The following is a 14,098-nucleotide window of genomic DNA, read 5'->3' as shown; positions in this document are numbered from 1 at the left end:
TTCCTATTTTTAGCATTGTAGCGTGCTACTAGCTAGCAAGTTTGGAGCTTGGTGTGGGCAAACAGCAGCATGCCATCTATCGATCTATCAATCCACCTATCCATCCACATATCAATCAATCTATCTATCTACCTATCCACCTATCTACCTATCCACATATCTATCTATCTATTAATCCACATATCTATCTATCTATCTATCTATTAATCCACATATCCATCTATCTATCCATCCACATATCTATCTATCCACATATCTATCCATCTATTAATCCACATATCTATCTATCTATCATCCACATATCTATCTATCTATATATCTATCTATCTATCTATCTATCTATCCACATATCTATCTATCTATCTATCTATCCACATATCTATCTATCTATCTATCTATCTATCCACATATCTATCTATCTATCTATCTATCTATCTATCCACATATCTATCTATCTATCTATCTATCTATCCACATATCTATCTATCTATCCACATATCTATCATCTATCTATTAATCCACATATCTATCTAGCTATCAATCCACATATCTATCTATCTATCAATCCACATATCTATCTATCTATTAATCCACATATCTATCCATCTATTAATCCACATATCTATCTATCTATGAATCCACATATCTATCCATCTATCTATTAATCCACATATCTATCCATCTATCTATGAATCCACATATCTATCTATCTATTAATCCACATATCTATCCATCTATCTATTAATCCACATATCTATCTATCTATCTATCAATCCACATATCCATCTATCTATCTATTAATCCACATATCTATCCATCTATCTATTAATCCACATATCTATCTATCCATCCACATATCTATCTAGCTATCAATCCACATATCTATCTATCTATCAATCCACATATCTATCTATCTATCAATCCACATATCCATCTATCTATCTATTAATCCACATATCTATCCATCTATCTATTAATCCACATATCTATCTATCCATCCACATATCTATCTATCTATGAATCCACAGATCAATCTGTCTATCTATCTATCTATCTATCAATCCACATATCTATCTATCTATCTATCCATCCACATATCTATCTATCTATCTATCCATCCACATATCTATCTATCTATCTATCTATCCATCCACATATCTATCTATCTATGAATCCACAGATCAATCTGTCTATCTATCTATCTATCAATCCACATATCTATCTATCTATCTATCCATCCACATATCTATCTATCTATCTATCAATCCACATATCTATCTATCTATCTATCCATCCACATATCTATCTATCTATCTATCCATCCACATATCTATCTATCTATGAATCCACAGATCAATCTGTCTATCTATCTATCTATCAATCCACATATCTATCTATCTATCTATCCATCCACATATCTATCTATCTATCTATCCATCCACATATCTATCTATCTATCTATCCATCCACATATCTATCTATCTATCTATTAATCCTCCTATTTATCTAGCTAGCTAACTAGCTATCTCCCTACACACAACTGGCCTAATCATCCAATGGCAAACTCCTACCTGCTATATTGATCTGGCAAATTTGATTGTATTTAAACTAAATATACTAATCTTATCTTAAAGCTTTGAAAATGAGTACAATTAAAATTTGACTTGAAATTAAGGCCACAGCATACCGAGTGTAAAAATAAAGCAGTTGTATGTTAACTAGAGGGCAGATTCCTCTGCTCCAGCAGTCAGTCAAACCAAATGTAAAAAATAAATAGGGCTTTTTTTCTTTCTTTTGCTGTGTTGAACAAAGCTGCCCCCCTACTCAAAGGCTTCTTCATTGGTCCATGTTGCGTCCCTCCACCAAGCTTGGCAAAAATCTGCCTTAAATTTTTTCCGGTTATTCCACTTAAGGACACTGACAAATGCCATCGAAAGTAGTGACTTCCTGACATCATGTCACCGTGGTGGAGTTAGTGCTTTCCCCATGCCATCCAAATACATCCGCCAAGTCCATATGACATCATTAGATACGGATCAATTCCATAACGGAGTTAATTGTTCCTAAAGTCATTCGTCCTACCAAATTTCATTACATAACATCCACATCCTCTCAAGTTATCCTGTTGCTGACAAACATATGACCGTCTTGGTGGAGGTAATAAACTGAAATTGCGATTATTACTTGGAGCAAACATGTGGCTTCCTCGTATCACTTGCATTTATCAGCAACTGCTTGCTGTGTCCTGGACTGGCCTGCAGTCAGAAAATCACTCCCTGCGTGTCAGTCACTGATCACTTCTTACCTCAGGAAGGATGTCACCGGGAAGGTGACGGCACGGGCATACGTGATGAGGAATAAAGGGCCATCTGGGGTGTGACTGTCAATCTCCTCCTGCCGAGTTTTGGAGGTGTAGTAAGACACTTGCAACTGAAAGGAGCCCACACGAGGTGTTCAATCAAGTAGCAGTACACGAGGATGTCACGACAGCAATAAACCCTTGTGACAACACTGCTTCAACCTTGCCAGCCTCATTATAAGAGCAAGAAGTGTAATGATACAGCGAGAGCAAGCAAGGTGTGACTAATATGTTTGGCAACTGCAATGCTATGTGTTTGTTTTTTGTTTTTTTATTGCACTTTGGATGCAGGGCAAAGCAACCAGCAAAACCCACCTTTGTTTACACTGTCAGCCATTTGCCAGTAAAGTGAAAGTAGTTTCCTCGTCACAGAGTCTGGAGCGCTAATAGAGTGGATCACGTCATACAGGGGTGCAGCTTTAGCAGAGATGGATATATACACAACAACAATACAAGTCTCTAGTATGGATGCTAGTTAGCTCCCATGGCTGCAGACACCTTCCTCCACTCTGACGCAAGCAGGGCCACCACCAAGCAGCTTTCGTTCGTCCTATTTCTCTCTAAACAAGACATGGAAAAACTCATCCATGCATTTATTCTTAGTAGGCTAGATGATTGTAACGGTGTCTTTACAGGTCTCAGTAAAAAATCAATCAAGCACCTGCAGCTCATCCAAAAGGCTGCTGCCAGAGTCCTGACCAACACTCAGAAAATGGACCACATTCCACCTGTCCTTAAATCACTGCACTGGCTCCCTGTGTGTCAGAGGATTGAGTTCAAAATCCTGTTACTGGTCTATAAGTCACTAAATGGGCTTGGGCCTAAATACATGTCAGAGCTGCTGACTGGGTATGAAGCATCCAGACCCCTCAGGTCATCAGGGACGGGTCTACTCAGTGTCCCCAGGGTCAGAACCAAGCAGGGTGAGGCTGCTTTCAGCTTCTGTGGTCCACACCTGTGGAACAAACTCCCTGAACCTCTGAGGGGGGCACAAACTGTCAGCTCATTTAAATCAGGGCTGAAAACACTGCTGTTTACTGCAGCCTTCTTATAGTATTGATTTGGTATTGATCTGGGTGATTTGGTATTGATGGATTGATTTAATATTGATTTGTCTGCTGTCGAATTGATCTTAAACTGTTTTATTGATTTTAAATGATTTTTGAATGTTTTAATTCATGTTTTTGATTTTAAACTGATTCTAACATTCAATTTCTCTGTCCCTCTGTAAAGCACTATGAATTGCCCTGTGTATGAATGAAATTAATTTGCCTTGCCTTTCGTGGCTCCTCTGATTTGTCGTTGTCTGACTGAGCCGTTTTAATCACAACTGGACCTCTAGACTGGAAGTCTCTCTGATTTCTCACTATTTTGTCCAAACACATTCATGCGAACAACAAACAGCAAACAAAAGATAAAGACGTTTTAATCCCTTTTGTAATGACATGGCAGATCTGAATCTTCTGGGGGGGGGGGGGGTTCAACTGCAGTTAGAGTTGGCCATGTTGATATTAACTGCTTAGTTTATGTGAGTGAGACAAGGATTTCGCTTTGAGGCAGGAAACTGCTGAAGCCACTTGTTTATGGTGTTGAAGATTAGCGATTTTTAATGTTCACTGTTTTTTCGCAACATTGCATCAAGTAGGAATTGTCATTTCAACTGCAATCTCAAAATTTTAAGTTTTACTTAAAACTGCATTTGCATATTTATATCTGTTTGATTTTAGCATTTCTCTTTTTGTATTGCATCAGATCAAACATGCTGTGTTACTTTTCCTGTTCCAGCTGGTAATGTCTGGCTACTTTGGTTGGCCACACTGTTGAAATGAAGACAGTCAGCTGATAACACCGCATTCACTACAGGTTTAGCCACAGTTTTAGCTGTAGCTAGCTGTAGCCGGCTGTAGCTAGCTGTAGCCGGCTGTAGCTAGGGACAATGAGCAATAGCTTACAAAGTACAACTGTACCAGCAGTATATTAATGGTGAAATCAACCATGACTGACAGTTGTTTCAACAATAATTACAAGCATTTAATCGGCTATTTTTGTTATTGTAAGCAGTTTATGTATCATCCAGGAAGGGACCATCTGACAGGTGTATAAATGAGGGGCAAGTAGCTGAGTGACTGCTAAGTCAAAAGAATACACAGCATCCAGCTGTCAGTGCCATGCCCACTTGTAATATTTTAACCTTTATTTCCACTATATATTGAAAGTAAGAGTCAGTTTTACACCTGTGAACGTGCTTGCCTTCCCCCGCAGTTAACCCCCGTCAGTCAGTTGTCAATCTGAGCCCCGGCGTGTCCTCTGAGACGGCGCTCATATCTTATTTCGCACACATCCATCTCAGGGTCATTGATTTATCATTCTCTGAGTGTGAAATGGATTCTTCATCACAGAGAGGAGAGGAGCCTCATAGAAGGTCGCCAGAAACCCAGATGGATGTGCCGGTCTCCCTCCGATCCCCACAGATATTGTCTTCACCTTCGATTGAATCGTTTCGGGGGGGAAGGGGGTGTGCGTGTAAATCAAAGATTGTTAGCAGATGCTGATGCGTGTTGTTCAGCATCTCAGCTCTCAGTCCTCCAATCACAATAATCCCTGTGTAGGCCAAGAAATCATTAAATTCTACTTTCTCACAAAGTGCTTTTTAATTATCCTCTGTAATGCCATTTAAAGTGGGTCCTTCAAAACAGGCCAGACTTGAAGAGATTTGAAACTGGATTGCGGGGCCTGTCATCGTGACCTTTGACCCCCAGATCATCCTTTGTGTGAGAAATCCTCATTTATGTGAGATGAAAGTGACCTTGACCTTTGACCCAAAAGTGGTTTTGCCTCATCCTTGAGACACAGTGGGCGTTCGTGGCAAATCTGAATAAAGCAACTCAGTGTGTGGCTGCATGAGATATCACAACCAACAACTATAGGACGACTTGTGTCACCATGTCCAATGTCGGCGATATCTCTGGAACACCACCAACACTTGATTTGTTGATTTAACACATTTTCTCTTTGCTCCAATGGGAAAAACAAACAAACAAAACTCCTGTCTGATGCCGGTGATCATCTGCTGATGACTTCCTGGCGACACCTTCACTGTATCTGCTGTTCTTCGCCTCCTCTTCCTCACACTTCCGTAGAGGTAACTTGGGGTGTGAATCAATGTCTTAGGTAATTAGCCGAGAAGCCTCAGGTGAAAGTGCCGGATGATTTTTCCTGTTTTTGCTTCCAGAAACAAACTATTGACTGCGGAGGGGAACGATTCAGGGTGCAGTGATACCATTGTGCACACCAACGTAAGCAACAGTGTCTCACAAGATCTTAAAACTACAAACTGAAGCTCAGCGCGCTGCAGCAGAGAAACCGCATAGGTGTCTTCGGGAGCAGAAGCTCGCATCAAGCCGCTTCAGAGGACGGTCGTCTCGAACTCTTCTGATGCGTTAATTTCCTCCTCTTCCTTCTCTATTTCCTTCCGCTGTGAGAGAGCAGTTTCCATTATGCCACAGGTTCACATTAAGGAGATGGGAACAGGCTGGTACCTGCAATTATCCTTGCTCACCCAGCCGTGGGCCACTCGGCGCTGAGCAACAGCTGGTTCCCTCCTTCCCTTCACCACACACACACACACACACACACACACACACACACACCCTCCTCTCCCTTCAGACACCGCCTATTCCTCACATTCATCTGCCGCAGCAGCTTGATTAATAAGACCGATGCTCACAGCGAAGCAATTCACTGAAACAGAGGTGAGCGAGACAGACAGAGATGCTACATCGAACCCGACTACACCACGTCTCTGTTATTCACAACAAATAAATGTCCTGAGGTCACTGTGACCTTGACCTTTGACCTCCAAAATCTAATCCATTCATTCTTCCTTTAGGGACAATTTTGAAGAAATTACGTCGAGTCCCTGAGATATAACCAAGAAGGTGACCAGTCACCCTGTAAGCACTGGAAAGACGCGCCAGTCAGATGACACGCTGAATATTAACGACTCTAAAACTGTCAAACTCAATTATCTGAGTCAGACTCAGGTGAACATGGACGTCTCTCCTTCCTGAGATACTGAATTCATTGAGACCTTTAACCTCTAAACTGTCTTCAGCTCAACCCCATCCAGTGGAAGTTTCCACCAAATATGAAAATACTGAGCGCTGGAGTGGCTGTGGAGGCCATGAGATAAAACTCCCACTGCTCATTTCCTAAATTTGTGGCCACAAGATAAAACTTGTTAAAAACATATATAAAATAACTAAGCTGAGGGAAGCCGTTCTATCTTGTGGCCTCAAAATAACTAGACTGACCACTTGTACGGCCACCAGAGGGCTCTTTATTCCTCAGACGTCACGTTAACTAGAATGGGATGATCGACGCGGGAAAACTAACACCTCTGGCACTCGGCTGCCGGCACCGGTCCAAGAAAAGGAAGGACGAGTCTTTGAGAGTTCTGGCAAAGACACTGAGGGACTATGATCCAGATCAGAGGGCATGCTAGCAAAGTGCTTTGTCAAATCTGGCCTGCTCTCTATCTATTTTAACAAGTGCAGTCATAAGCAATCCTGGAGATCTATGAAACTTATCTTCCTCCCTCCCTCCTCGGCCCGTGACTGCTGAGGCAGCACCTGGATTTAAATGACTCCACTGATAGCCAAAGAGACACGACTCATTTCTGGACTGGGACGGCGAGATGCTGAGGGGGGCGAAACTTTGCTCCCTTATCTCACATTTGTTTGTTCAGAGCGTCTGGCACAAACACACACGAGATGTTCTGAGAATCCAAGAGAGGTTGACTGGATTTAGTCAGTGACGTCATCCTCACCTGGGCTACAGGAAACATTTCTTATTTGCATTAACTGTGATTCTGTTTTTCCCAGTGATGATTTACATCTCCAGAAAGTGTTTTAATGTTTTCAACTCCTGTCAACAGGATTATGCAAAAGCTGATTCACAGAACCTGTTGGAGTAGCAGAGCGTGGGCCGAGGACCGAGCCGTCACAATCACACGATGGATACACACTTTATTTTGGGGATTTTGATAACATTGCAACATATGGCATTAAACTCTTTCCCTGCCAGCCTCAGTGAGCGCAATTCATTCCACCCTTTCTGTGCTTCAAGCGCCCCCTGCTGACTTACGTGTTAGACAATAGAGAGTTGACCAAATATTCTTCTTCTATATCATCTGTACAAATGAGTCAGCATCACAAAATAACTTGCAAATATTTGGACCTCCTGACTAAGCAGGAATTTCCTGTCGTGGTGATACTGTGTCACAGGAACCGTGAGTTTCATTGAGGCAGTGTCCAGGAGGTAGAAATCGCCATCTAGTGGGCCAGTACTTGACATCGCGATGCTTTAAACTTGTAGGGCAAATATTTAGACTTCTATTACAATGATGAATGCTGCATCCTTTGTGTTTGTTTTTGTTCAACCTTGTTGTCCTGTAATTCATAATATTCTGTTACATAACCTTCAAGAAAGAGTCCCGTATCATGGCCTCCACCTCTTCTACCAGCACACCGTAATCGTCCTGACAGACAGAGTGTCCCCGCCCGCCGCTGTCCTCCAGACATTTCATCATGTCTCTGTGCATCGGCGGTCTGGAGGCAGTTGATTGCAGCTTCTTCAGCTGCCCCACAGGATCATCCGGAACGTTTTGGACTTGCAAAGCTTTGAACACAGCAGGAGCAAATTTCCCGTAGTGAGCTGTGGAAGAAAGCACCACTGGGCATGTGCCGTCCTGCAGCCTAGTGGCCACAACTTTAGCCACGGCGGTGTGTGTGTCCATGATGTAGCTGGTCTGTGTGTGAACGCTCTGGATAGCAGCCATGCAGTCGTTTTCAGAGCACCAGCCAGCCAGCACTTCCTGCTGTATCCTGCCAAGAAGTGGCGCAGCAGCCTGGAAGTGCTGCTGTCGTTCTAAGTGTATGAACAGGTCCTTGACAAGGCGGCCGTCGCCGTCTGAGATGTGGTAGATAAGCCTCTCAAGGTTGGAGGATTTCAGGATATCTATAGCCGGGGAGCAGGAAGGCATCAGACGACGTCCCCGGAGATCATACTCACCAGTGTTGATAAAGTCTGTGACGATGTGGTTGTGGTTGGACGCACAGATGACTTTTCTTATCGGGATTCCCATTTGCTTGGCATACACAGCTGACATGGCATTGCCAAAGTTACCAGTGGGGATGCAAACATCGATGGGCTCACCAAACCTGATAGCGCCGTCTCTGCACAGGCTCAGATAGGCCGTGGAGTGGTAGACCACCTGAGGGAGGAGAGAAAGTTAACAGGAAAGTTTGTACAGTAAAAATGTTCTCTTATCTGACCAAACACTTGCACAGCGTAACTGCACTGATATGAACTGGGAGAGAAAGTCTGGCGGATGAAAAATGTCACTTCCCATGAATACGCTAGAGTAAAGTTAATGGCCTCTTTTGAAATCTGTCAGTGTCAAAATAAAGTGAATCAGAAACAGAACCGATGCTAAAAACAAACAGCACATCTAATAAAAGCCATTTCTGACACGTTTCATTACGGCTTTACGTCTGATTTGATATTCAACTTCATTCCCTTGAGGGTTTTTTTTTGTCTGATAACTCTATAAAGAAAAATTCTGAATTCAGTCACAGTGGGTCTTTTTCGAGTTTGGTAGAAACAACGACCTTAAAATTAAAGCAGCGACTGCTGGTTGAAGAAACTGTGAGGTTCAAGAGTACAGTTGTAGAATTACAAGAATGAAGTCATAAGGTTATGAAAATAAGGTTGTGATATTATGAGAATAAAATCATAATGTGACAAAGTCATTATTTTACAAGAGGCAATAATTTTACACAAAAAGGCTCATGATATTAAAGAATAAAGTTTTAACTTTGCAAGAAAGGTCGTAATATTCGCAGCTTTGGTAAAATTATGACTTTAGTCTCAGAATATTATCAGCGTTGCCTATTTACTTCCCCTTTTAGATAATATAAGATAAAAATGACTTTTTAACATGACTAGCTTAACATTTTCATTAATTCATGGATTGCATATTTCAATGAATCTGAGAAGGTCTGCATATTAATAAACGGACAAATGAGTGAACACTCACAGCAGGAAAATGAACGCTGGCTGAATCTTTCTGTCCCACAGTTCAGGCTTCGAGGGAACGATGCACTTGCTGGTATTTCTACCCGTCACTGATCCTCAACTCACCTGCGGCAACAAGCGTGCCCAGTTGATGGAGTTGGCGGTGCTGAGAACGGTGCCATACTCCACAGCGAGGTGCCCGGTCAGCCCAGACTCCCCAAACATCCTCTTGATGCTTCTCTGACAGAAGTCGAAGTCTGACAGGACGCCGACAGCCCTGGCGTTGCCCTCCGTGTAGCTCGTCATCTGCCGCTTCTGAATCTCACTCACACCTTCCTCTGGGAAAAACGCCAGCACTCCTGTCCTGTGTCTGTCGGAGGCGCTGAGCCTGCTGAAGCCCCTGAGCACCGCGCTGCCCGTGTCTCCAGACGTGGCCACCAGGACAAGGTAGTTACACATGGGAGGGAGGCAGTGGGCGAAGAGCTGGGGCATCAGCTGCAGGGCCAGATCCTTGAATGAAGCTGTGGGGCCGTGAAAGAGCTCCTGAACGTACATGTGGTCCATCAAGTGCTTCACGGGTGCAACTGCCTCACAAGAGAAGTTTGACCCGTACGCCTTGAACACCATCCGTCTCAGATCCAAAGCAGATACGTCCAACGGGTGTATGCACTTCTCCAGTAACACCAAAGCTTGCTCTGGGTAAGACATATCTACAAGCCTCAGCCACTGGTCAGCAGCCATCTTGGGGAAGCCGTTTTTAGGTACATACAGGCCTCCGTCTGCGGCCAAACCCTCGATTACTACATCACTGAAGGACGTATTCTGTTTGGACGATCCCTCGCCGTCACTCCTCGTTGACACGTAGGTCTCTGCTGCGTGGTTGTGATATCGCTCCACAGCCTTCAGCACCTTCTCCACTATTTCCTCCACTGTGTCGCCTCGCCCACACAAAACCCTCACGTCAAGCCACTTCTCATAAAACTGCTTCCTGTAGTGCAGAATGTCCCTCATGGATACTCCTGCCTCTTGGCCCACTATCCTGCTCACCTTCATCCTCTCTAGTCTCTGGAGAATATCCTCACTGTCCACGTCCAAGTAGACGACCATGCCGGTGTGAGTGACATGCTGCATCGCCTCATTGTGAAGAGGGTTTGAGCCTGTCAGCGACACAACACATCCAGAGGCAGAGAAGTTACACAAAGCCTGTCCTTCTTCCTCCAGGAAACGCTCTCCACCGACTGCTGCTAGCTTAGCAGCGACAGGCATCTTCCATGTTGTCTCCAATATGTCGTCATCAACATCGATGACAGGCAGCCCCAGTCTCTGCGCCACTACCCTCCCAACTGTGGTTTTCCCTGCTCCAGGTGGACCCATGAGGATGATGTTGGTGTCCCCAAGCGGTCCTCCTGCAGAGGCTCTGGTGGACAGCCAAGACTTCGAACCTGAATTCAGGCTGCATCTGACAGCTCTTAGAACAAGCTGCCTCGCTCGTTGGAAACCCATTTATAGGGGGAAGGACAGGTTATTTTCCTGTGAAGAAAAAAAACAAAACACTTCTGACATCTGAAATGTAGTTGCACTTTAAGCCCAACAATTACAGTTCCTGTTTGGGCTTGACACAGCATCTGTGGTGATGGCAATAACTTTGCATCCGCAAATGTTTTAGAAATTGTTTTTATTTTAAGATCTTTAGATATTTGTACTGCTATTTATCTAATTCAGTTCTTATTTTTAGAAGAGTAATGCAGAAACGTTTGTTTTTGTGTGCTTTGAACTACTTAAAAGTCATTATGCTTGAATTAGGAAATACACCTTTTACAATTTCAGTAATTTCGGACCGTTTCTCGTCAACTACAACACAGTAAGTGGCCTACTTATGCCGTTTGTTTATTAAATCTTAATACTTAACATTAGTAAAACTTCCTTGAAAGGCTGTTACCATGGAACCCATTCTTTCCGTAACTCCTAGTACACACGCGCGGAGTTTGACCGTTTTCCGAAACGGCTTGATAGCACTGAGCTGTCAACACAAGTTACACGTCTAATGTATTTTACACTCACAGGAAACTGTGTACCTGCTTTAACCTTAAACTCCAGTCATTGGCAACTAGATTGTAGTTTTGTGTGTGAAGACACTGTTCAGCTCGCGGTAGGAGGGTCGCGTCCCTCTGCAGTGCATAAACAACTACGGTTCGCCTGCAGGGACAAAACTAATGTTTCTTTGAGTAGTCGAAAGCTCACCGGACTTTCAGCATATTTCGACATATTTATGATTATGTCGTTTGCGCAAAAAAAGCAGTTAATCCCAACCCCGTTTATATGCGTTTAACAGGTTTTTTTTTTTAAATGAGCGTACGTCGCTAGCGTCGCAAATTCTTGTGCTCGTGTATATATGGTGCGTTCAAGATCACACAGAAACAACGGCTTCATTGCGCCTTATTCGCTCAGACGACAAATATTAAAATGAGAAATAGCAATTAATACATTCATCAATACAAAATGTGCTCATTTGTCCCGAACTATGTGACAAAATATATATTTTTGACATATACTTGTTTGATTAAAGCAGATCATTCGACGAAATTGTGCGATGTAACAATTTTGTGTGTATAACTGATTTATATTATTACTGACATGACTTGTATACACAGCAGTGGGGGCTGTAAGTGAGGGTAGATGTTATGAATCTGTGACTTACACATTTATCACAAGAAAATGTAAATATTTGTTCTTTCTACGATACGCAATCGCATACGGGAACGCAACACCTGCTCTCTGTAGTTGCCTAGCAACAAGGCGTCTGCTTGTAAACCCAAAGGAATGACCCAAGAATTTGTAGCAGGTCCGTCAGAATAGCTCATTAACTAGCTAAACTTTTGCTATCTAACGTTTTTTTCTTTTTTTCAAGATTTAGTCAAAATGTCTGAAGTTCTGTACCCTCGAGAAAGCGTCTATAATGCTCTGCCTAAGGAGGAGGCTCGCATTGAAAAACCACCAAGGTACTTTTACGGCAGGGAAAAGTAGAAACTAGCAAAAACAGAAGCTAATAATTATGATCGTAATAAAAACAACAACAACAACAGTCTGAGTACGATGTTACGTTTTTAAGATTGCAATCTGCCTTTGACATAAACTGAAAATCCCATTTTGGCCTTTTTTCCCGGGAGTATAAACTATAGATACAAACTTTGATTAGATAGCAACTTTTTTTAAGTTTGTTGAAAGATGCGAGCACTCAATTAAAGTAATAGTTTTTAGGTAATTATTGCTGTTGAAATGATCTACACATCTCTCATGTAGTTGTTCTCTTTTATGAAGATATATGTCCAAGTTTAGGCCCACGATTGTTCTTCAGGAAAAGTTAACCAAGGACACAAGGAAGACGATGGGACCAGCAAAAGTAGAGGTGCCGTCCCCGGAGAAATACCTCAAGAAGCATTCAAAAGAACCAGAAAGTCAGTTTTATTGGGAGTATTTAAAAGTTGAGCATCTTTGAGCCACTGTTCACCTCAATTTTTGTCCCTCAGGGAAGCACTGTTCTAAAGAGACGTGCGCTGGAAGGAAACCAGCCGTCCCTTTGAGGACAGACAAGCCTCCTATGGGTATTCACACCAAGAGAGACTTTCTGAAGACGGCTATCATGGTGCCGATGAAACCGCAGCCCACATGTGTAGACACCTGCAAGGGTCACAAGGAACTCCTGGAAAATTCAGGGCTTGTCCCCAAATACATCAGGAAAAAGGTATATTATGTTTTGGGGTTTTTTGCCTGCTGCAATAGAAAAAAAAAAAAGATTTAAGCAGAACTTCCCTCCTCCACTGTGAATGTATTCTTTTGCAGGATTTCGGAGAAGTACCCGAGTACCTGTTGCAGCGTAAAGAGGAAGAGCGAAGAGCTCAGGAGGAGTATGACAGGTATGTGAAGGAGCAGAGGGAGCAGGGAGCCATGAAACACCTGCCTGACCAGGAGCGACAAGATGTGCTGGAGGTACGAGAACACCAGAGAGGAAGCAGTTTGCCGATTTCAGTCCGAGTGACACCCAAATAACTGATTTTGTAGCGCAAAGATGACGATAAAGCTTCAATCTTTCAATATACAGATGTTAGAATTCAGAGACATCCGCTGTTCACTTGTCAGCTTTGTGATTGCCAGTGAATAGCTCCAGTGAAATTATATCCCACACTCATCAACAATGGAGCCTTGGAGCCCCAAAGCCACCGCTGTCACATGTCAGTCCACATCATCACAGCTGGAGTTGTGATGGATTCATGATCAAACTGGCACCATTGCTACAGCGATTGATTTGTTCTTCTCTCTCTCTCTCTCTCTCTCTCCAGAGCCTGAAGAAGAACTGGGAACAGCTGTATCATGAGTACCAGGGCCTCCCGCTGGTCACGGACACCCTGTCGAGGAAATCCAACAAGCAGCGTCTTGAAGCGGCGATGAAGCAGCTGGAGAGCGACATCAACCTCGTGGAGAGGTTCAAGACCATCTACATCGCCAACAACTAGATCACATGTTCCGTAATTGACGTCCCGAGACCGACTGACTTCCTTCTGCTTCCTCTGTGATTGAATGTGACCTTTTAATGTTCTGAATAAAATTTACTGCTGAACTGAGCCACATGGTTGTAATTACTGTTCATTCTTTGTCGTTCCCCAG

At 43.1% G+C, this 14,098-nt stretch overlaps 2 protein-coding genes across 4 annotated transcripts; one reads left to right on the top strand and one right to left on the bottom strand.

Moving 5' to 3' along the window:
* Window positions 1-7,052: 7,052 nt before the first annotated feature.
* Window positions 7,053-11,786, bottom strand: thnsl1 (threonine synthase like 1). Of its 2 annotated transcripts, none has more exons than XM_086191153.1 (3): window positions 11,498-11,786; window positions 9,563-10,966; window positions 7,053-8,633 (listed from the first exon to the last, which is right to left on the bottom strand). In XM_086191153.1, the coding sequence occupies exons 2-3, from the start codon at window positions 10,937-10,939 to the stop codon at window positions 7,830-7,832; spliced, it is 2,181 nt and encodes a 726-aa protein (XP_086047279.1). In that variant the 5' UTR covers window positions 10,940-10,966; window positions 11,498-11,786; the 3' UTR covers window positions 7,053-7,829. The 2 variants fall into 2 exon arrangements, with proteins under 2 accessions (XP_086047279.1, XP_086047278.1); XM_086191152.1 differs by having other exon boundaries at window positions 11,512-11,786.
* A 435-nt stretch (window positions 11,787-12,221) lies between these two features.
* enkur (enkurin, TRPC channel interacting protein) lies at window positions 12,222-14,064 on the top strand. 2 transcript variants are annotated; one of them, XM_086191324.1, is made up of 6 exons: window positions 12,232-12,278; window positions 12,345-12,435; window positions 12,755-12,891; window positions 12,964-13,178; window positions 13,277-13,423; window positions 13,774-14,063. In XM_086191324.1, the coding sequence occupies exons 1-6, from the start codon at window positions 12,257-12,259 to the stop codon at window positions 13,945-13,947; spliced, it is 786 nt and encodes a 261-aa protein (XP_086047450.1). In that variant the 5' UTR covers window positions 12,232-12,256; the 3' UTR covers window positions 13,948-14,063. The 2 variants fall into 2 exon arrangements, with proteins under 2 accessions (XP_086047451.1, XP_086047450.1); XM_086191325.1 differs by lacking the exon at window positions 12,345-12,435 and having other exon boundaries at window positions 12,222-12,278; window positions 13,774-14,064.
* Window positions 14,065-14,098: the final 34 nt, after the last annotated feature.

This window comes from Aulostomus chinensis, chromosome 21 (genome assembly GCF_037954235.1).
Source record: "Aulostomus chinensis isolate RoL2024-O1b breed Wild chromosome 21, RoL_Achi_v1.0, whole genome shotgun sequence".
Taxonomy (NCBI): domain Eukaryota; kingdom Metazoa; phylum Chordata; class Actinopteri; order Syngnathiformes; family Aulostomidae; genus Aulostomus; species Aulostomus chinensis.
The sequence above is the reverse complement of the archived record's forward strand: the minus strand, read 5'-3'. Positions and strand labels throughout refer to the sequence as shown.